The 25,078-nt window shown below is 38.8% G+C and overlaps 1 protein-coding gene across 1 annotated transcript in view; it reads left to right on the forward strand.

Annotated features, from left to right (window-relative positions):
• The window catches only part of LOC138533009 (IgGFc-binding protein-like), a 330,908-nt gene that overhangs the window by 187,335 nt on the left and 118,495 nt on the right, over positions 1 to 25,078 (forward strand). Inside the window, exon 9 of the mRNA XM_069641116.1 lies at positions 13,443 to 13,556. Coding sequence (XP_069497217.1) covers positions 13,443 to 13,556 — 114 coding nt within the window. The remainder of the gene's footprint in view (positions 1 to 13,442; positions 13,557 to 25,078) is intronic.

Consider the following 25,078-nt stretch of genomic DNA (forward strand, 5'->3'; position numbering starts at 1 on the left):
GAATGGGTCGCTTTCTGCATAAAAGCAGAGTCCTGAGGACTGGAAGAGCAAGACGTCGCCACTGGAACTACGGAACCGAAGGGGAGAGAAGCCACAGACAACTTCAGCATCTGCACCAAAGGTGAAGCCCTGCCGGATCATCTCACCACTTTTCTTCCACACGACGAGAGGCGATCTTTATCGAAAGAGACTTCTTCCCTTGAGATGGTGGGAACAACCAGTTCACCCATTGCTTCTCCGGACCTGCCATGGTCGAATCGACAGTGCCCCGCACTTGGAGACTGGAGAGCCAGGCAGCTATCGACCCGAACCGTGATTAAAAGGAGCATACCTTTTAAACTTCGTTTGGCAGCACCGTGGCTGGTTTCATCCCTGGGTAGTGCAGTGTCTCGAACCTTCCTCCACAATGAGAGCCTCTCTTCCTCTGCTGGACCCCTCAAACTGCAGGAACTACAAGGAACAACCACCACCGCAGGAGCCACTTCTTCACGTTTAAGGTACATTGTTCCGCCAGGCCTCCCTTTTCCCGTGGTAGCCCTAAAGGTGTTTTAAATCCTATCTCTACTTGTTGGATTGGCCGCCCTCTCTCTTAACATTGTCTTTCGCCTCGCATCTACCTCTTTTTCTACTAAAGACTTGACTGCAGCTACAAGAACATTGTTGCTCCTAAGCGCTTGGTCCTGTACCACTGACTCTGGCTCAGGCCTATTGACTCTGGCTGAATTGTTAGATCTGCTCTTACTAGATTGGTTTTAATGAGAAATGTGTTGATGCCCCTAAATCTTCTAAACCCCTCTTCTGTTTTAACTTGTGGAGTGCCATTTTGCTCAGTTTTCATTCACTTATATTTCTGCTAAAGTGTCACTGTGCATTACTTGTTCACAGAACTTCAGGGAAGTGTTGCTAGGGGGTGTCTGAAGATATTTCGTTTTAACGTGTGCTTTCCCTCCCTTTCTTTAAATTGTTAGAGTGCCATTTGTAGTTGGTTTTCACTGTGCTGATTTGCTCAGTTTTCACTCTACCGCAAACTTGTCTACAATTGAATAGGTAGTTGTATATGCTTTTTCCTTGGCTAAACTTAACTTACTTTATCAACTGTGATTTATGTGTTGAACTAGATGTGTATAGAATACATCTATTCTCTTTTTGATACAAAGCTTTGGTCAGTGTTTCCTTGTTCCATAGTTAGTACTGTGATACCTATTGTGTAAACCCTGAATACTGCTCATCTCCCTCTTGAGATAAGTCTGACTGCTCAGCCACAGCTACCAATTAAATCTTTGTGGTACAGACTGATCTGATACCAAAGGGGATTTATTGCTCTCACCTGTAGTCCTAATCTGGTGTAGTGCTCCCTAATGGAACTGCACTGGATTCTGCCTAACATATGGATATATATATATATATATATATATATTTATATATATATATATATTTATATATATATTCAATGAAAAAACTTTGTTAAAAGGGACGTTATGGTTAAGTTGTGCTACTAAAAACCTATCAAATTCAGTAAAACAACTTTGTTAAAGGGACGTTATGGTTCAAAGTAAAACCGAAAAACCCCTGAAATTTGCCAGTTATGGTAAGATAAGTAACCATAACTCGCGCCACCGTGCACTGCTAACACTAAAACCCAGGACTTCAAAGATGACATCACAAATGTCATTGATGACATCACTGATGATATCACATGTGCATTTACTTTTCATGAAAACTCTGTAGGAGGGATTCTTATAATGTTCACCAAAAAGTGTCAAGGATCATTTGAATAAATATCATGAGCTAATTAATGCATTAAGCAATGCATCGATATAAATAGCATTCTATTATGAAGTTCTATCCAGTATACTAAGCAACTCATGCAGAAACATAGGCAGTGTGTGCAGTATACATGATGAAGGTGCAGTATTCATAATCTTGCCATGTAGAATAATGAAATGATAACTGCTTTCTTACTGGAGTTTTGCATACTGTAAAAAATGTAATAAGTAGCTAATAAAACCCACTTAATACATAATTACATTATTACAGACAAAACACAAAGAGACAACACCACATACAAATATGAGTATGTACAGGGACAGAGAATTAAGCAAAAAAGCAGAAGTAGTAGCAGAAAGATTTCATAACCTAACTGATTATCTTTATGCAGAGAAATGATTGCTCTGTTTCAAAGCTGCTACTTACTGTATGTATGTGTATCAAATGATGTCAGTGAACCCTAAGGAAAGGAGTGTGAGTACAATGTATACAAATATGAGCATATACAGGGAAGGTATAGTAATACAAATAAAACTATGAGAAAGTGCTGATACTCTAATGATTATCTTCATTCACAGAAAGGATTGCTCTCTTTCAAGCTTGTGTCTTCCGCTATATATATGTTTCATATGATATGACTTGACCCTAAGTCTAAAAATATAGTACCTTTTCAATTTTTACTTCCTGACTGTTACTGAAGAAAACTATGTGGCTTAGATATCAGTAAAGGAAAAAAAGGGAGAGCCAGCCATGTGATGTCATCAGTGATGTCATCAATGACATTTGTGATGTCATCTTTGATGTCCTGGGTGTTAGTGTTAGCAGTGCACGGTGGCGTGAGTTATGGTTGCTTATCTTACAATAACTGCCGAATTTCAGGGGTTTTTCAGTTTTACTTTGAACCATAACGTCCCTTTAACAAAGTTTTTTCACTGAATTTGATAGGTTTTTAGTAGCGCAACTTAACCATAGCGTCCCTTTTAACAAAGTTTTTTCATTGAATTTCATAGGTTTTTATTAGCGCAACTTAACCATAACGTCCATTTAACAAAGTTTTTTTTACTGAATTTCATAGGTTTTTAGTAGCGCAACTGAACCATAACGTCCCTTTAACAACATTTTTTTACTGAATTTCATAGTTTTTTAGTAGCACAACTTAACAATAATAACTGACTTAATGTACATGTAATATGGAACATACTGAACCCTTTCTACTGAATTTGACTGTCCCCGCACATGTTCGAACAACAGTACCACCACCTAAAAACTCTGGGGTGGTATGTGTAATTGTTATATCATAACATAGGAACATTTAACACATTCACAAAGCAGCACACATACAAAGTATATGTAGTAATACTTAAGAAATGTAACCCATATATGTGAAACACTAACCATTCATTTAAATACAATATGTTCTAAAATGGAATATACCAAAAGAAGATAAAGTGGCTTCCAACATAATTACCTCACAGACACCCCACAACTAAGAGCAAGACCAGACGTACAGACTACTCATCACATACTTTCCTGAAATAGTAAGTGCACTTCATTTTACTCATATATTTATAAACTTTCCGTATTAGATAAAACATATATTACTTTTTTGTTTTCTCACAGAAATGTGTAGTACTCTGGTGTGGCTAGAGGAGCATTTCCCACAAGACAAAATGTCAGAAGATAGTGCACCTAATGGTACACACTTTACTATATGAACCAATTAATAAATATTATTTTGTATACATTTAACATTTACATTTTTTTTTTTACAGACCATACAAAAATTGCCACTACCACAGAAAAAGAAGCGGTGGATAACACTCTTGAACACATTAACCAAAAAATTGACCAATTTATGGCAAATTTTAACGATTTAAAGAACTTTGTGGAAGATCACCTAAAACTACCAACAACATACCATTGTCCCACCTGTAGGTGTCCCCCCTCACCATACCCCGCTCATTTAACCCCAAACCCTCTCCATGGACCAAAACGTTTTGATGACATTTCCATCCCTTCTTCACCTGATCCCAATTATGTTGAAAACCCTAATTCTCCTGTTTTTGTTTCTGTTTCTGCCCCACCTTCGCAGTCATAAATTGTTTATATATGTCAAATAAAGTTACTTTTTTATATTGTGTTGTAATTACTTTCAGTTCTTTGTGTTAAAACCAATTTAGGTGTCCACGGACAGCGCGGTTGTTCGGAAATATTCGTAAATAAACAAAAATGTAGTTGTCTTGAGGACACTATATCTGTCCGTAATGTTCTCATGCAAGTTGAAACTGTTCTAAGAACACTCGTACTGTCCTGAAATGTTCGTAAATAAACAAAAATGGAGGTGTCCTTAAGAACACTATGCCTGTTCGTAGTGTTCGCTAGCAAGTTGAAACTGTTCTAAGAACAATCCTGGTGTCCCGAATTGTTCGTAAATAAACAAAAATGTAGATGTGCTGGGGACTCTATGTCTGTCCGTATTGTTCGCAAGTAAGTTAAACTGTGCTAAGAACAAACGGCTGTCCGTAACAGTTAGTTTTACGGTTGACGTACTTTTAATTAGGTCAGGACCCGAACACTGTCCGTAGAACATCAACACGCATGCGCAAAACAATGTCCGTACATTGGGTGTCCTGCGGACGGTCGCTTCCTTAGCGAACATGCTCACGAAGCAGTCATGTGACCGCGCCCACGCTGATCGCGTGTTCTGAATGCGGACACTATTCGTATCCCCGAACAGTTTAAAAGTACATTTCCAAGTAATCCACAATATTTCTCATTAAAAACTCACCATACCACAAATCCCACATACTAATCCTAAATTTCCACATAGTTTTTGTGACTTTTTGAACCTTTTTTGGTGTTCGATCTGTCTTGCGGATGGCGCGCATGTCCGCGTACAAGCACCCCTTATAAAAGACCACGCCCTAGAGCTCATTCTCATTGTGTTTCTGGCTATTCCACAGAGCACACTGCATTTTGCTGCATACTTTGCAGATTTTGAGATTTCCATCGCCAAGACGCTAACATCCATGGCTCCACTATTGCCACCTGGTGCTACATCTGCCTCAGCACCCCCCCCACCCCCTCCACCACCATCTCCCCAAGGGCCTGAAGAGGGGAACAGGAGTGAGGATACAGAGGAGGAAGAAGAAGATGACGCGAATGAGGTAGAGGAAATCCCTACTACCCACCCTCGGCGTGATTCTTGGGTGTGGCGGTTGTTTACCGTTCATGGGAATGTTCCTAAGGCTTGTGCGAACCGTGTCACAGTCGTGGGAGGCATGGTGCGTACAGCTTTGGGACCACGACCATGAAGCGACACCTGAACTCATTCCACACTGGGGCCATTGGCCAGGCTGTACCTTGCGAAGTGCGTAGTAGGTTGATTACCTCTACTTCATCCTCCGTTTCTGATCCTGTCACCACAAGGAACACCTCTGTGGGACAGCGTCTTCCTCAAGCTGCCTCACAGGCCATACAGAATTCTGATGACCCTTACCTTTCGAGGGTCACAGTTGTATGTATGTACTGTGACACAATACTCTGCAGGGAAGAGCGACTTTGGAGTGCTTTTGAGACTATCGTCTCAGAGCACGAGAAGACCTGCTCACTACCCAAATAAAACCCACTCTAGATCTTCCTCTCTCAGCTCACCCTTTCTTATCCCTGTGGTTGGTGTCCCCCGCTTTACCCTCCTTTCCCCTCCTCTCCTAGTGTGTTGTGTATAAAAAACCAAAAAAAATACAAAATAACAAAAATCAAAAAAAAAATAAGGCTCTTTTCAGAGCCGCCTTTCACAGTTAAAAAATAGAAGTGAAGATAAATAAAGCAGGGCCCTTTGTATATCTTAAAAGTCCGTGGACAGTTCGCGAACATAAAAAAAATGGGGGTGCTACCCTATTGTAACCATTGCATTTTTCTCTGGGAGCAAGTGGTGTCTCTGAAAAGAGGCTTTGAGAGGTGTTTGTATGTCAAAAATTATAAATACATAACACCTACTTAAAAATGGATGCTGTATTTCTAAAAAAGTCCAACCACTTCATTCCACGCACTCCATGCCAGTGTACTTCCACATGTGGGAATCCAAGATACATAGATACTCCACAGCTTTCTGCATGCCCCTTCAACCAATGTATCCACGAGTCTCCCAAAATCCACAAAATCTCCCAAAATCCACAAAATCTGTTTTTTGAAACACTCAGCCATAGCGATCTGTTCTTCTCTCAGCAAACACTCACTAAACTTTACTGACCAATCCCTTGCTACATTCAATCTCATTTGCATGCCTCCCCACCCCAAATTCCCGGATGTAATATGCAGTGTCCTAGAACTACCGCCATGTCCGCGAACATATCGTAACATGGACAGCCCTTCTACCATTTCCACTTCACTCTCTGTACCATTCCCTCATTGGATGTAGCTAAGAAATCACATGACCATCCGCCAATCAAATCCAAGACCTCTACATGTAACTGCATCATCATAGATCAGCACTGCAAATGTACGGTGAATCTCTCGGAGTACAAGTCTCATACCATTGGCAAGCACGATCTTTGAGAAATACTATACAAGTCTCCAAGATTTCTACTTGCAGCTTCGTCCATATCCATATGCATGAACACAAACTACAGGTATGCATATTTTCTATACAGTACATGAACACATTTTCTAACCGACTTTTACCTTGTATAATCTGTAAAATGAATCTAAAATAATTTTTTCATTGTCCTTTAATGAACTGTGACTTACAAACCTTTATACTGTTTAATTTCTTCATACACATACACACACACGCAAATGATCGTAAACCAACATTTTTGAAATAAAATATATAGACTACATATAATCAAACAAAATTACATGCACACTCTATGATCAAATCTCAAACAATAATATTTGTACAAACACATAATTGGTTTTAAATTTATATAATTACTTACATTTATATGGGACAAGCAGGCTATGGCATTGACTCACTGTTACATGGAAAAGCAGGCTATGACATTGACTCATTATTACGTGGATAAGCTTAGTTACAGGAATAGTGGTATACAGTGGTACAATATGAATTTCACAAGCTATAGTAAAGATATTTTCTTTCCTACAGTTAGTCATAGGATAGTTTTAATGGTTTTGAGGAAGGTGCTGAGCATTTCAATTTAAAAAATCTATGATTAAAATTAAAAACAGTGCTATATACAAACCAAATTACTAATTTCTTTCTTTTACAATTGCAGTGAAGACCATTCTCCAGAAAAGAAGGAGCCGAATTTGAAGTACAAAGAACAACTAAGAAGCAGACTACTCATTTTAGAAAAAAAGTAAGTAAAATGTTACCATAATATTTGAATTATTACTCAAGCACACTGTAAGGTTAATTCATGCTATTTCTGTGCCTAAAAATAGAGATTCTGCAACATTCTGACCAAAAATCCCCCCGTCTTAAACAGTGATTTACTGGCAGAATGGCCCACAACTTCCTATTTTTCAACACACAAATTACCCAACTCAGCCGCTAGAATTTAGATGTTGTAGAACAAACAACTGTTTTAATTGGATAGTTTTAGATATACTATTTATACTTCTCCAAACCACTGGCTTACTTTTTTCTGTCATCTGAACCCCAGTTTAGTAACACGTTAATTCAAGAATACCCCCTAGTAGTTGTACTTCCCAAAGCACAATCACACACCATTACATACATCTTTATCATCTTACTCAAACACTCGTGCACACAACACACATGCATTCCAGAACACCCCAACGCATACCTTCTGTATTTTTTTTCAACAGACCCTAAAGAATGCCTACCAAAAAGCAACTCTGTAGAAAGGAACGCAGAAGTAGAGCAAATGAAATGAAAGCTCTCCAACATAAACATCCCTCTATAGCAGAATTTGTAAAAAAAAGTTGAAACACAACAGCTAATACAGTCATGTAGTGAAACAGAAGAAGTTTCTTGTACAAAAACTTTTCCTCCTCTATCAAAAAGTAAAACAAACCAAAAAATAATTAACAGAAAATCAACTATCACTACAAATAAAACTTCTTCTATAAATCTTGATGTAGTACAAAGTAAGCACACCAAGAAAAGTATTTTAACCAAAATGTTCCGTCACAAAGTCCTTCAAAATCTTATGAAAACAGGAGAGAAACCAGGTTCAACACTTCAAACCTATCATAGAAAAGTCATCTTAGAAGCGTTGATAGTGCAATTCTTCTCAAAAGATAGTTATTTATTTTAGTGTTAAACAGAATAAAACCACTAACAAAACTAATAACTAAATTACAAAAAAGACTTCTCAATAAACGAAATGTCAACAGAAATAACTTCTTAAATATCTGTGGAGGTGAATGGAGTCACACTCAAGCACAGAACCATACTTTAATGAAGAAGCGTACAAAATAAATCAAACAAACACAATTGCCATACATAGCAGTGGTCGACGTTATGAAAAAGGTAATAATACCATAATGTAACAAGAAGTATTCCTTACAAAAATATGCCCTGAAAACATAGATTTACCCCTCCATTCAACTGAATCAGAACATCTAGTGTACGAATGGCCATGCACGTCAATGTGTAACATTCCCAAAACATGTTCAAGTCTTTACGCCAATTCCTCAAACAATATGTGAAAAGCAAAGACAAAATCAAAATTAAACTACTGCAAAATATGGATGCTTGTCCAGTACGCAAGTACACAGGATTACAAGGACATTCATTGGCCTGCATTACAGGACCTACTTGCAAAACAACCTTCCATGATATCAAAAGGATATCAACACATCATGCAAGTATAAGAAATCTAGTTTATAAACTGTACTATGTTAAAAGTCCTGCTTTAGCACTAGCCAATTTAAATAACATTCTTCTTCATGGTACAGCAAAGTACCTACTAAAAGAAATCGACTATATCCAGACAAAATATTTTGGAAGTGAAATCCACTTACAAGATGAATTAGCTGTAAACCAACTTCGTAACAATTCTGCACATGGCAATCTTTCACTACACACATACAAAAGAGAAATACTAAAATTTGAAAGTACTTCAGCTGAAGTACCAAACCACGTATGTGTATGTTGCCGCAGAACTTTTTATAAAAGTAACACAAAAACTGCAGACCTATCATACAAAATAGAAGACAATGAAGAATGTAAACGGTTTGAATTAGCTCTCTACCTTACAGCAGAAAACAAATACGAAATAACTGACCCCATAATACGTTGCAGTTACTGCACTACAAAACTTGACAACAACCAAACTCCTTCACATGCTATCACAAATAACTTGGAATTATATCCACTACCAAAACCCCTTCAACAACTTAATTTATATGAGAGCATCATAATTCAAACAGTGCACCCATTTCAAGCAATAATACGCCTTCAACCAAAAACTGCAAAATTACCTCCCTCTGTATTAGTGAAAGGTATTCGTAGAAAAGTAGTGTATTTACCATTAGATCTAAAAGAAAATGTGCACACTCTCGGAGTGCAACGTCCAATACAACAATCTTTAATTATCTTGGTAAATGGAGTACCTGCAAAAGACAAAAAAATGTGGCAACAACTGGTAGATTTACATAAAGTTAGAGAAGCCCTGCAATATCTTAAAGAGAATAATGAATATTACAAAGAAATTAATTTTGAAGAAAACTTGAAAGATACAACTGAAATAATTCAAGAGACACAAGAAGCTGGGCAATTTGAGCTCCTAGATCAAACTACAATATCAAACACTTTAGACCATTATACAATTCATCCGTTGCACTCTAATGACACCATAGAAGATGCACTGGAAACGTACCAAATGCGTCAAACGAAAGGATCACCAATCAGCATATGGGAAAAAAGTATAGAAGCACATGCTTTTCCTCTACTCTTTCCGACTGGCAAAGGAAGAAGATACGATGATAGACCTATTCAAATATCAGCATCAGAATATCGCTCATTACGAATGTATTCTGAAGATCCCAGATTTCGACAAAATGTGGAATACATATTCCACCTACTCTTTGAAAGTGAACTGGCAACTTTATGTTACGGAGTTGCATACATATTAAAATCAGGATCACACTTTCAAAATATGACAGCTACACAGTTATTACAAAAAGTTCAACAAAAAGATGAGGTTTTACAAGTAAATCTTACAAATCTATTAGCAAATATGCGTGGTACTAAAGAGTACTGGTTTCGACGTCATGGAGATGTAAGTTGTATGATAAGAAATCTTGGCCCACCCACTTGATTTATTACATTAAGTTGTGCAGAATATGCATGGGAAGATTTACATGCTTTCCTACGCATATCAAATGAAAACAAAACAAACATAGATATACTAACTTCTGGAGAACTTTGTTCTCAGGATCCTGTTAATGTTTCAAGATATTTTCACCATTGCTTCATTGCTATGCTATATTTTATTTGTAATAAAACTGTTCCTCCCCTTGGAGAAGTGCAACACTTCTTTTGGAGAAAAGAATACCAAGCCAGAGGAGCACCATATGTCCACATACTTTTATGGATTAAAGATGCTGCTAAATTTGGTCAAGACAGTGATGCCACTGTTTTACAGTTTATTGAAAAATATGTCACTTGTGAAATTCCATCCTAATCCACAAATAGTGATCTTCATGCAAAAATGTTACAATTCCAAAGACCCAAATGTGGCAAATATTGTCGTCACAAATACTAAAACAAAGGGAAATACTACACCAAATGCCGATTTGGTTTCCCTAGACCAGTTACAAATACAGGTCAAGTGAACAACCTCATGTCTTCAGTTAGACATAGTGTTAAAGGTAAGTCACCTAAAAATACATATTGCATAAAAAGAAAGGAAGAAGAAAAATATATCAATGATTACAATGCAATAATTGCCCACTTATGGAATGCAAACATAGATGTGCAGTACATTACAGACAATTCTACTGCAGTTGCACAATATGTCACAGCATACTTAACCAAATCAGAAAAGACAGAGCTCCAAGACCTCTGGAATGACCTGTCATCAGATAAAACATTTTCTCAGTAATTATACAGCTTTGGCATAAAAATTCTGTCCCATAGAGAATGTGGATCCTATGAAACAGCTGATCGATTAACTGGTACTGCATTGTATGGTAAATCTGCAAATATAGTATTACTAAGTCTTGGTCCAGCTAAATCTAGAAAAAGAGTTCTAAAATCATACGAAGATATAGAAACAATAGCCAAACATGATCCCAACAACCAAGACATTTTAAAAAACAATTTATTGGACACATACTACCCAAATAGGAGTACCACTTTGGAAACCATGTGTCTATACCACATAGCCCAAAACTACACATACAAAAATAATATAAAACCTGATGAACAAAACCGTAAATACAAAGTGACAAACTGTGAAGGCAGCTTAGTAAAACTCACCAAACCAAATTTAATTAATCATATCAAATTGTCATTAAAGACTCCTCAACATCAAGAAGTATATTACATGCCCCTGCTACAACTCTTTAAACCATGGAGAAAAGAAGAAGAAATACTAGATAACTATGACTCATATGAAGACGCTTTCAAAGCAAATGAAAGCAGTATAACTGATGTAAACTTTGCACAGTACAAAACAATGTTGCACAATGAACAGCAACACGAAGAAGAACTCCAGGCCCAACTAGATAAGGACACTCCTGACAGTAGTCAACCTTCTGTCATAGGAAGCCAAGAACCACTGGGAGACCCACTAATAACAAATGAAGCAGAATTAGCTATGATAGAAGTAGAAAACACCATGTGTCGGTATGAAGATAAAGAAGACTTAACTACACTACAATCAAAGCTAAACAATGAGCAACATAGCATTTTCAAGAAGTAACAAAATAAATTGCACATGGTGTACAACATGAAAACAAAGAATACACCTGTCAAAATTACAAACCTATACTATTGTATGTCAGTAGTGAAGCTGGTTCTGGCAAAGCATACTTAATCAAAATCATCAGTAAGTTCCTTCAACAATTGACAAACAACAAACTGTCAGCTGTTGTCACTGCCCGCACAGGTTTAGCTGCCTACAACATAGGTGGTGTCACTTTACACTGATTACTACTCCTGCCAGTAGAACACCAAAACAAATTAGATTATTACAAACTTTCTGTAGAAGCTGCAATGGAACTACGCAGAGCATTGAAACAAATCTAAATGCTACTAATAGATGACGTGAGCAATGTGTCCAACCTAATGTTGGCTTTGATTCACCTCAGATTACAAGAAGTACACAAAACAAACTATGAAGAGCTATTTGCAGGGAAACACATTATTTTTTTCAGAGATCTTCTTCAATTGACACCAGTAAAAGGTGATCCTATTTTTAAAACATTAGGACACAAACTCTGCCGTAAAACTGTTGGCAGCATAGGAAATGTCAACCTTTAGCAACATTTAAAATGTACAGAGAATTAACAGAAAACATGCGCCAATCTGCAGATCTCACTTATGCCAACATCTTAAAAAGTATCAGAGTTGGTATACTTTCTAAAGAAGCAGAAGCAATATTTAAAACCCGGCACATTCATGCACTTTATCGTGATAATGCAATGAGGTTTGAATGAACTTACCAGCTGGCAGACCCTGGCGACTTTGTGATAAGAACTCCTAGTCCCCGTATTCCTCTAGTCACTCTGTTGTTTGTTGACAATTTCTGTTAAAATGTTTAATGTGTGATTATGCATATCATCATCAACAATGAGCCGTAGTTTGAGTAAGCTTTTCCAGCCCCCGCCAACCATCCCACTCTTCATGATAATACGTACAGACCTAGCTCAATTGACTCTAGGGCTTTTTGAGTGCCTTAGTAATAGAATGATCTTGTTCCAAGCGCCTACTTGAATACACACAAGATGACGTGGACCATGCAGTAGTCCTACGTTTGTTTCAAGCGACGCCGGACGCCGTTGTACCTAAGTCCAGAACAAACATCATAACATACGGCCGTACGCACATACACAATCACCCAGTCACTTGATACGCGGACAGCATCACTCGCGAGCCGACCCCATTTGGAATCTCCGACGAAGGCGCAGTAGGTAAGCACAGCCTAGAGCTGCCACCTACACAATGGGGCGCAAGCGTATTTTCCCACTGGAGCCGAGGTCACAGGAGGACCGGGCTCACCTATATTCCCCTCTCCTGGTGGTCCAGTATGTAACAATTCGAACAATGCTTCATTCCCTGTAGCATAGACACAGAAGGACTTAAATTGCCCTTTTCAAACACCCGCCGTATATATTAGATGCGGGGTGTTTACTCATTCATTTATTGACTTACTGATTTAGTTGCTGAGTGCTGGCGCTCCCTTTGAGTACACATTGTAAGGGGTCAATCTCATTTGAATTGACCTCGTGAGTTATGCATTTTCTTTCTAACTAGTGGCATATTACTTTGTCATGTAGTTCGCCCCCTTTCTCTAAAAATGTCATAAATGAGAAACTTCGTTTTTGTTTTTGTTTCAGATTTGCATGACAGATATTGCATGTCTTCCCGGGAAGTACTTCATTTAACCTTCCCATCTACACGGATTTCCGTGGGAACCCCTGTAACTAGGTAAGATCTGGCCCCTGTTTTTAATATGATAGTACCTTTATAAAATCGAGTATTTTGTTTCTCTTTACCTTTCCCCCCTTATCTACAGGTGGGATCTCCTGGCACTATCCTACTAACTACCAGACTGTTGACACAGCAAATGTTAAGTGTCCGCCCAGCCCTGATGAATGTGGCCCCTACCTTGTCTGTGCCACTGAAACCGGTAGGCTCTTTGTGGCTTTGTTACCAGGAAAAAATCCAGACGAGCAGACATTTTCTCTGAAACTCGTCGGATTTCATTCCCCCTTTTTCTGACTCCCGCCGAGAATAAAGATGGAAAGCAGTAATTTTTCGCTCTGGATCCAAATGAATAAATAAAAAATAATATAAAGACCAGAAGAGAAGATATAACATGGGGGATTAATATTTATATTTTTAAGAGATTTTGGAAACATCCGGATACTATTCTTCCAAAGAAAAGCAAACACAAGTATCCGACAGAAATACATATATATGTATGTGTTCCTACATCCTGTGGATAGAGAAATTTAATAAAAAAAATCCTTTTTCATCTATGAAGCAGTTTTTAACAAAAAGAAGCAATCCCAAGTACCTCACAAGAGGGCGAATTTAAATCCAAATTAAACCTTGGATCACAATATTCCCTACAACCGATCAACCTGAGTCTTCTAATGCGGTAAGATAATGCATGTGCTACAGATGTTATGGAACAATTAGCCCACAAAAATGTCAATTGTATGGCCTTAATGCCAACACTTGCAAGCTGTTTCAAATTCAATGCAATAATGTTAAGTAAAGAAATGCAACCAATAATGGAAATTAGCGCCACAGACAAACTAGATTTACATGGAATGACACTACCCATGTGTGACCAAGCCACAACAAGACTAAATAGTTTAGAAAAATCAATCTCAAACACAGCAGGCTTGGAAAAGATATTAAAACTAACCTTAAATTGCAGAGTAATGCTCAAACGTAACCTTGACGTGGACCAAGGACTAGTTAATGGAGCACTGGGTACAGTTGTTGGCTTTCAAACATACCCACATGACAACAGAATTCAGTTTGTCAATATTCTCTTTGACAAACTTTCAGAAGTAAAAAGAATAGGGCGCTCAACAGCTCGATTCCTTCTCTTCAAAGACATGTATGTACGCAAAGAAGAATTTTCTCTAACTCTTGCATACGCAGTCACCATTCATGAATCACAAGGTCTTACCCTAGACAAAGCAATTATAGACATTGGTAACACAGTCTTTAAAGAAGGCATGAGCTACGTAGCACTATCACGCTTACGTACACTTGACGGTCTATTTCTAATCAACTTTGATGCAAGTAAAATAAACGCTGATATTCCTTGCATTTTAGAATACAATAGACCTTGTTCACTATACACTCACCATCTAAACACATATTCTGTTCCACAAAAAGTAAAAGATTTTAAAAGAAAAATAAATCAAACAGAAAAGCAACAGGATGTCACTGCAAATCCTCCAAAGAGAGTAAAAGAAAGTAATACTTCATCAAGTGCCACAAGCAAAAAAGAATCAATTAGGGAAAGTAAACCAGGTACTTCTTCAAAGAAGGAAGATAAACTCCAAAAAAAGCGGTCGAATACAAAACTACCTGGTCCATTTAAACTCTCAAATATAGTTGATGTAAGTTGCTATGCAAATGTAGCAATGAATATTTTATTTCAATTACCACCAATTGTTGAGAAAATGTACTTACACAGTACAGACCCATTGTGTTTGCAAATGTTAGTACTTCACAGAAACGCAGCAAACAATCCTGACAACACGTACAGTGTTTATGGAATAAGACAACAATTGGACAACTGTGCTGGAATGGTGAAATTCACTATAAACTCACAGGAAGATCCACAAGAATTACTAATGTACTTACTATTAGTACTGGAAAACAAAAATATACCTATACATGAAATCTTCCAGATTTCATACATGTGGAAACATATATGCACTCTCTGCAACAATGTGACACAAGAACAAATCCCCAATGAACGCTTTGTGTATATATCAGTACCTAATTGTGAATCCGTTCCATTTCAGCAACTTGTACAAAATGCAAACCATGGTAGAATATGTTCGACCTGCAATTCAGATAATCGCTCCACGTTAGTAATACAAACACATAGTAAATACGTAATACTAATGCTTCTACGTTACAATGCAGATGGTACCAAAAACAACTGGATTCACACATGGTCAAATATCACTTTGTAAGAAAAACCTTCACAACAATAGGTATAATCTACCACGCAGGAGCCACAACCAATTCAGGGCACAACACTGCATATATAAAAAAGAAATGTGGATGGTTTGAATGTAATGATAGTACTATTACTCTAAAGCAAAGATTACCAGCAAATCTTACAAACGCTTATTTAATGTTCTTAAAACCAAAATTTGATAACTAAACGGTACTTAAACCTTAAGTACACTTGTAGTAAATAAATATAAACTGTCACAATATTCCAAAATCTATCTAACTGCCCAAAGATGCTACACCAACTAATCAGATAAATTAATACCACTCCAATAGAGAAAAAAACAGACAGTTATAATACGCCAATTGGTATCTAACTGTCCCAAAATTTTGAAATATCCAAACAGATAAATCAATACCACGAAATTATATAAAACAATATACAGTTAGAATACGCCTACTGGTATCTAAATGCTCCAAAATTTTACAATATCCAAACAAATACCTAATAACTTACTGCTCCCAAAAACTGGAACATTCCAATGTATAAAGCATTAGCCTGAAACAACAAGTAAACACTGAAAACAAACAAACAAATAAACTGTAGCATAACCCAATGATTTTAGCAACAAATTGCACAGTACTCTGGTTTGTCATCCACTAAATATGAGGGTAAAAAAAAGAAGAAAATGTTGATTGTACAATGTAATAAGTCTTTATAAAATACTAATACTAACATGCTATTTTCTTTTATTACAGAAATGAACAAGAAAAACATGGACTCCCGATACTAAACCAAATAGTAAGTATAACATGATAAATACAACCATCACAGCATATCACACCCATACTGGCTTATAACAATGTTCCTTATAAATTTGTTTTTGACCCAAAGTTATAAGCCACTATGAGTGTGATATGCAGCGGTGCTTGTGGCCAGAGCATAGACTCTTGGGTGCATGGCATATGAGTGTGATATGCTGCGGTGGTTGTGGCCAGGGAATAAAGTCTTGGGTGCATGGCCAAGTAGCCATGCATCCAACATTCTATACCCTGGCCACAACCACCGCAGCATATCACACCCATAGATTCAAGCATTGCAACCATTTAAATGTCCGCTGACACAAGGAAGTTCCTAGAACACATTCAACTTGCCAGAGGATGATACGGACGGCGTCCTCAGGACACCCACATTTCAGGATACCACGAGTGTTCTTAGAACACTTTCAGCTTGACAACGAACAATACAGACAACGTCTTCAGGACACCCCCTGCAAACATTCCAGGACCCCACAAGTCTTCTTAGAACACTTTCAACTTGACACCAAATCCATTCTGCTTATTTACGAAGATTTCAGAACAGTCGTGTTGTCGGCAGACAAATCGAACACAACAAAAGCGTCTAGCACATAGAAAATATACAACACTGCACCTATCTCATACTCCCCCACCCTCCCCAAACACTCTTACACACCAACACACTCCACTAAATACAATTTTAAACCAAGTTTCACCTCGCTGTCCGCGGTCGTCCGCGAATGCAAGATGTAGGCCACCACCAAAAATCTGACGCACTCCACGCCCCACACCGTCCAATCAGCGAACACATCGGATGTCCGCGGACATCGCGCAAGCCGCTCGGCCAATCAGGGCACTGTCCACGGAGCGAACCGGGATGTCTGTCCGCGACGCGAACAGAGATATCACTAATTATTTTGCCTTACATTTTGGTCATTTTAAAAAAAACTACTGGACGGATTTACACCAAATTTGGTGTAAATCCGTCCAGTGGTTTGGGCTGTAGGCGTGTCTATGGGAAAAAAGAAAAGTTTTGGGACTCCCCCTATAACTTTGCCCCCCTTGGACCAAACCTCTCCAACCTTTGCAAAAAAATTCAGAGTGGACCATATACATTTTTTGCAAAGTTTGGTGAGGATTCGTCCAAAGGGAGCGAAGTTATAAGCCACCCAAAAAATGCTCTTCCTATGGAAACACCAACTTAACCATAACTACATGTACACTACTGTGTCCATGTAATAATATACATATTACATGGCCGTGGTAGCGGCCATATAGTTATAATAATAATAATTAGGCATTTATATAGTGCTACGAACCCTCAGGTATCTGAGCGCTGCTTATTATTACCCAAGGTATGTGGTGCTCATTTATCGACCTCGGAAGGATGAAAGGCTGAGTTTGACCCTGCCGGGATTCGAACCTGCGTTAACAGGCTCTGCACGGATGTCAAAGCGAGCGCTCTACCCGCTGTGCCACTTGACCGGCTGTTTTGGTTAAGTTGCTAAACCCATAGGAACAGTACTTTTTAGGCGGCTTATAACTTCGCAACCCCTGGATCAATCCTCGCCAAACTTTTCAAAAAAAGTATATGGCCTACTTAATTTCCTTGCAAAGTTTGGTCAAGGGGGGGCAAAGTTATAAGGGTGTCCCAAAATGTATTTTTTTCCCATTGACTGAATGGCTGCTTGGTCCAGAAAGCATGCTTTTGTAAATTTGTTGGAAATCCGTCCTGTAGTTTTTTTTTAAACAACCAAAAAGTAGGTCCAAAAAATGTGTGATATCTATGTCCGCTCTGCGGACACAGTTCCCTGTTTGGTCTGCGGACAGGACTCTTATTGGCTTAGAAGGCAATGTGGTGTCCGCGGACATCGGACGCACCCACTGATTGGATGGTGAAAAGCATGAAGTTTGTCAGATTTTTGGAAATGTCCACAATGGCCAGTGTCCGCGGACATTGCATTAAAAACATTTAAAAACACAACATTGCACTTGTCAAACTTATATTATCTCTGGGGAGGTGAAGGGTGATGAGGATGGCATGGGATATGGCTGCAAGAAGCAAAAAAAAGTTGTTTTTTGCCCCATAAAAGTCTGCGAACAGTCCTGTGAGGTTCGCGAACACCTCTGCATTACCTGATTGGTGAAAAGTAGTTCTTGGATGGCTTATAAATTTGGTTCCACTTAATGAAAGTGAGTGAAATTTTGCAAATATATTTGTAACCCGATTCTGAATGAGTTTGTAAATTAGAAGGGGGGTCACAAAATATTGTAAAGGCTTATAAATGAGGTGCCATTTGACAAACCTACACTTATGTTGGGAAAATGATTATAGTTCTAGATATAAATGTTTTTGCAAAGTTTGGTGGGATTCTGTCAAGAGGGGGCAAAATTAGAGGGTGGGTTCCAAAATATTGTAAAGGCTTATTAATGTGGTGCTATTTGATGAATCTACACACAAATTTGCAAAACAATTTTGGATATAGATATAAATGATTTTGCAAAGTTTCTCAAGAGGGGGCGAAATTAGAGGGGGGTCTCAACATTTTTAAATGGCTTATAACTTTCTTGCCAAAAGACGAATGTGGACGAATGTTTTCAGAAAGATTACAGACACAACCTTCAATGTTTGTGTAAAGACTGAATGGATTTTGTCTAGTGGGGGATAATAAATATGAAACTCGTGTAAGGAGCATTGACAAGGACATTAAAGCATGGTTTTCCAAATGAGCCTGTGTTTTTTTTTTGGACAAGTGTCATAATGTAGGTACAGTGAGATACCTTTAGTGACTGAGGTATAGCCTGTGGCCATGGGCAGTCGCCAGATTGTCCGGGTCATGGTATAAGGTCATGACGCAGACAATCTGGCTACTGGCCATGACCGCGAGGGATGAAACATGGTGTTATTGTGGCCATGTCCACCTGGGACCGGCTATGTGGTAAAGTTATTTGAAGATAGGATAGGTTTCAAAGGGAAAGAAAATGTGCTTGTATTAATATGCTCATAGGGTTCTGCAGGCTGCCATGGCAAGGGAAGAGGGGCTGTGTACGGAGCCACGCCTTCTCTTTCCATGTTGGCTGTCTTGGAAAAGGATTTTCCTTCCTACAGCGGGACGTCGCAGGCGTCCCGCTATAGGAAGAAAACTATGTTTCAGCAACCTGGGTTCCCGCTTTGGGAACCAGGGGTGCTAATGGCCCTTAACCCCCATTTCAGGGGCTGCAATGGAGGATGATGGTCTGGAGCACTCGTTTTTTCTTTATTTATTTATAATGCACCATAGCCTGCAGACATCAGGGCGCACACACACACTTCGCTTGGGCCGATAACTTGTGCTGCCGGGCTATTATCTCCTGTTCCGGTCCCTGGAACTGGGGTGAATGTCACATTATTCCCATTAGCATAAAGCAAAATGCTAATGGGAATGTTGAAAGAACGTATTGAGTCTATATACTTTACTGAGAAATGTAGATGTAGTCTATAAAATTTATTTTTTTTAGTTCTATTTTTTAACTGTGAAAGGCTCTATTTTTTCACTGTGAAAGGTAGTTACTAAAGGAACCTTTCTTTTGTTGTTTTAAAAAAAAATCTTTGCAGGAGAGCTCAGAACGTAAGGTTAGGAGGGAAATGAGGGAAGATGCACCGAGCACTAATATGAAGGGGTAGGTGGACAGTGTGTTGAACGTGTGTTACTTCTAAGGTAGTGGGCTGTGTCTCTCATGCTCCTTGATTACAGCTTCAAACGCACGTTGAAATTGCTTCCCCCTGCAGAGTGGTGTGTAGCAGTATATACAGATGACTGTTGTCTTCCAAAGACATGGATCAACATTCTCTTTTATGTCTTGCAAGGTATCTGGTGGGATTTTGTGTACCACAGAAGTAGGCTGTGTGGTTACAGTATTGGTTGAGGAAGATGAGGTGGAGGAAGACAGCCCACTACTTGCTGAGAAATTAACAACCTTTCTGAGAGCATTGCGGTTGTTGGATTTGGTGTGGCGGCGCATGGAGATCGTCCCTTAGGAGTACTGTCCAGCTAGTCCACGACTGTTGCACTCAGTGCATTTCACTTTAGTAACTTTAGCCTTTGATACACTCCCAACAGTCGTAAGGAACTGCTACACCCATGATTCTATCTGGGTGCTAGAGGTAGGGACTTCCTCTACCTCATTTTCTTGGTCCTCTTCATTGTCTTTGGAAGTACTGCACTTTTTTGTTGTGAAGGTCCTCCAGCTGGTGGTGGTGTTGGCTCTTAGGGAGGAGGTATGTTAATAACTGGCGCCATTTTTAAGATAAATAGCAGTTTTGCTAAAATTCTTCCAAGTATGTACAGTGTACTAGATTGTTAATGGATAATGAGTACAAATAGGTGTAGGAGCTGTGCAAGGGAAATTTTGAAGTTGAAAGTTCCTTGATCAGTAGAAAATGCAGTTCTCAACTGACTTCAGAGCACAGTTCCGATCGCGAAGTGCAGACACGTTCGCGAACACGTCATCATGCCACGCGCAAGCGTATGGTCATGTGGCACTGTACGAAAGGTCAGACGTTTATGGACACAAAATTTGTTGGGAAAGTTGCAAAAATTGTATAGAAGTGTTACAAATGATGCTAGAAGATGGGAAATGGAAGAGTTTTAAGGTGAAAGTTTGTAAATTGGACAGAAATATTGCTATATTGGGTAAGTATGATATTACTAAGTTGTAGGAAAATTGCATGCACTGTTAAAAACCCCTGAAATTCACTGACGAAACTTTTTAAAGGGACATTATGGTTAAGTTGCACTACTAAAAACCTATGAAATTCAATGAAAAAACTTTGTTAAAGGGACGTTATGATTAAGTTGTACTACTAAGAACCTATCAAATTCAATGAAATAACTTTGTTAAAGGGACGTTATGGTTACAAGTAAAAGCGAAAACCCCCAGAAATTCGTCAGTTATGGTAAGCTAAGCAACCATAACTGGCGCAACCACCGTGCACTGCTATAACTATATATATATATAGTCTGACTAGTAAATTGCCTGTGAGAGTAGAGGTTGGATGGGCCTTAGATATATTGGATAAGTTGAGGTCACCCACAGCGTTGGCAGGGACATTGTCTGGAAGAGTTGTGAGAAAGAAGTCAATAACAGTGAAGAAGAGGATGAGTGTGCCAGTAGGCACTAGATGCAGAGGATAGTAATAATGGTGGGAGCGTACATTTGGACAGAGAAATGCTCGAAGGAGGAGGGTGTAAAATCAGAGGAGGGAAGGAATGCCAATGTTTTGTTCTTGCTAATCATGAGACCAATATCATTGACTTTATAACAACATGGGGGAGTGGAAAAATGATGCAAAGTCACTTTGAAGTGATGAAGGGTTGGCCGTGTTGTGAGGGGAAACATTTTTCAGCGCTAGCTACCACCAAAGGTTTGGGATGTTGAGAATATAAATGATTATTGAGAAAGGAGTGTTTTCCGAGAGGTAGTGGGCATTCCATAACCCCAATTGCAAGTCAGTAGGGGACTGGTGAGATAGAGGAGGGGAGTTCTTGGAGTAGATGAATGGAAGGGGTTAGGAAACATGAGGTTGGAGATGGTGGGATGTGGGATAGAGTAATGGTCTGAGTTTTGTTTTGAGAAGTGTGAACAATGGGGATGGGTAAACATGGGGAGGTGAGTAGAGGGAGTGGAGGAATGCAGAGAAGTGAGGTGAGTGGATGAAAACCATGTGAGAGAGAGTTAAAGAACAAAAAGTGAAGGATCAGAAGGATCCGGTTAGGAAGGTACATTGCAGGGAACGTGCAATGAGAGGCGTTTTAGGGGAGACCACAGTGCCCTAGGTAATCAAACACTAGAAGTTAAATATACTGTGCTATTGGTAACCAAAATAAAATCACAGGATTCTAGGTGAAAAAACAGTGAAAGTTAAATACACAGTGTCACAGGCCACACAAAAAAGCTATAAAAAAAACAGCACCGTCCAGGCGGCTCAAACACTGCTTTTCTTGTACATGTTCATCTGGTAATTAATCCAGACCTTTTAAAAAGGGTATGAAAAAATTCCTGTGTTCTCACAGGCAATTAATATGTGCCTTCCCACCATTTCCCAACTAAGTTAGATCACTCAACACGTCATGCTATTTTAATATACCTTTTAGAACTTTGTATCTCAGTGCGAGAAGGCTTCTGGGGTAACAGATCACCACCATCTCACTCTAAAATTCGCTGAATGACCTGACCTTTTAGGATTGTGATCTTCTGTCCACAGAAGACCACGTATGATTACTTGATTATCTGTCACCAATACTGCTGCTTTCAGGTCAGGGTGCAGGTGTGCCTAAGGAGTTTCCAGTAACAGTCCATTCTTCAGTCCATATTATCGACCATGTCGAAAGAATAATAAAACAGCATTTGTATCAATTTAATCTGAATTAGTTGCAGCTGAATGCGGATAATGGCTTCTTGTTTCACCTGGAGGGCCAGTCAGTATTCCTCTTCGCTTTTAATGTTGCCCAGGGCTTTGATGAAAAATCCCCTCTTGCCCAGAAGAGTGTAGATGCAGGTCATAACTGTATGTACATGCTAATTATATATGTCTCAATTTGGCAAAATTTAGGGATGTTCAAGTAACCCAGTATCTGTGCAGTCAGGGCTTTCCAAAGCTGGAAGAAACTGTATACGCCTTGCGACACAAACTGGACTCCCAATTGATGTTAGAAACAGAATGTCATGACTCCCCCCTCCTCTTTTCAATTTACCATCAATATCTCATCATCACAACACAAGAAGCATTTAAGCAAATGCACCTCTGATAAACCCAACTCACTTTGACCACACATCCAGACACAATGGTCAGTGTTAAGAAACCACCATACAAAGTATGTTGCAAGTCACCATGACCCATACAGTCAACCTTCTTTCCTCATTCCAATGACTCCTTTTTGTGAGTCATATTTAACCGCCTCAAGACTGCCATCTAATATAAACATATATCTGGGAGACAAACTCCCCGATATGATATGGCATTTGTAACACGCCTATACACAAGTGCTTTACAATAATCTTATAAACCAGAGGTTCTGGACTCCTTTTCTGTTTCCATGAACTCCATGTGGGCAATTCAATTGAGAATGTTTTCTCGGACATGTTAGTGCTGAAGTAAGGACATATTATATAGGGTGATTTGTCTTAACAAGTATGAGCCAGGCCCAATGCTTGACATTTCTTCAAGTCATTCAGAATACCAGCTCAACATGTTAAGATAAGATTCTACATCCCGTAGAATAGACTTCCATCATGGCCAAAGGCATCAATCTTAATCAAGAACTGACCATTCCTGGGCATGGCATTGCATTTCCCTTGGATAAGGGTTTACAGTGGCATGAGCAAAGGGATTTTCTTTCCAGATTCTCTTTTAAACTCCCATGCAATGCCTATTGCTATTGACTTTTCAAGCTCTGAGTCACCAAATTATATCAATGGATCATTGCCATATAGAAAACACTGAGACTCATTACGAGTTTGGCAGTAAATCCATGAGAATTAAAACCAAACTTGTTTACGATTTCTGCCACTCAGCCTCACGGTTTTACTACAGTATTATGAGTGGGGTAACATCAGTGTTAATGTCCATTTTTGGAGTCTACAGGACTTCATGGGGAGTTTGTCGGATTTACCATGAATGTTATTTCCACTGCAGTGAATCTGAGGATTTTTGGAGGCACAATGGAGGATCAGAATCCTCCACTTTAACTAGATACATGGAATTTTATGGTGTGGAATTAAGCTCTTAAAGACACTGCTACCAATGTATCACCATGTTTTGCCCTCTGCCCACAGTCTCCTATTTCACATCAAATCCAAAATGTGGTGATTAAATAGTCAGAGATTTTGTGAATCAGTGTCCTTGTTTTGTGGAGATTTTTCCGGGATCATCATAGTCAATATTTGCACATATTCTGCAGACCTGTATGTGCTTCTACTGACTCAAATTTCACCCCTTTGTGAGGACCAAATAACATTGTGCACCTAATTTCCTGTTAACTCAACCCCCTTTGAACCTCTGACGCATCCAGAAAGCCAAATAAGGGATTTCTGAGGATACGTGCATAATGGCAGAGAAAGTGGTTTATCAACCCTACCCTTACAGTGTTTTCAGGAACCTAACAACACCTGATGTTTGGGGACAATTATAATTCAAAGGGCTCACCGGAAGGTGCTGCAGTCATGTCACTCTTAGCGGTAAGGTAGAATATGTTTATCTGCTGTATCTTCACTAATTCTGGTATCTGATTACTTTAGTTAAACAGGTGCTTGTGCAATTTAGAGGTCGCTTTTGGACTGTGAGCCTCCATATCTTTACAGATTGGCTCCCTACCATCGCCTCTTTGCACTTTTGGAATTTAAATGCACTCTACTATGCCTAGGAAATGAAAAAAGTAAATGTGATGTAAGTGTTTGCTATTTATTTTGACTGTTCAATGTACACATTGTCTGCTTCAATCGTGTGTTGCTCTAGTTCATCCAAGCACTGTATCTGTCAGTGTTTTTTGGTTATTTATTACTGAACATTTTTGGGGCGACAAAACAAGTCAACCAAGGTAACTGCAATAACTATAAAATAATGTGTCTCTATGTGTTTAGTGTTATAGACACTTTTTATCTTAGGGGGTCACATAAAGATTGTCAGAATAGCAAGCTAAAATATCTGTTTGCTCTTTAATA

Source organism: Ambystoma mexicanum, chromosome 1p (genome assembly GCF_040938575.1).
Source record: "Ambystoma mexicanum isolate Mex_15411 chromosome 1p, UKY_AmexF1_1, whole genome shotgun sequence".
Taxonomy (NCBI): Eukaryota; Metazoa; Chordata; class Amphibia; order Caudata; family Ambystomatidae; genus Ambystoma; species Ambystoma mexicanum.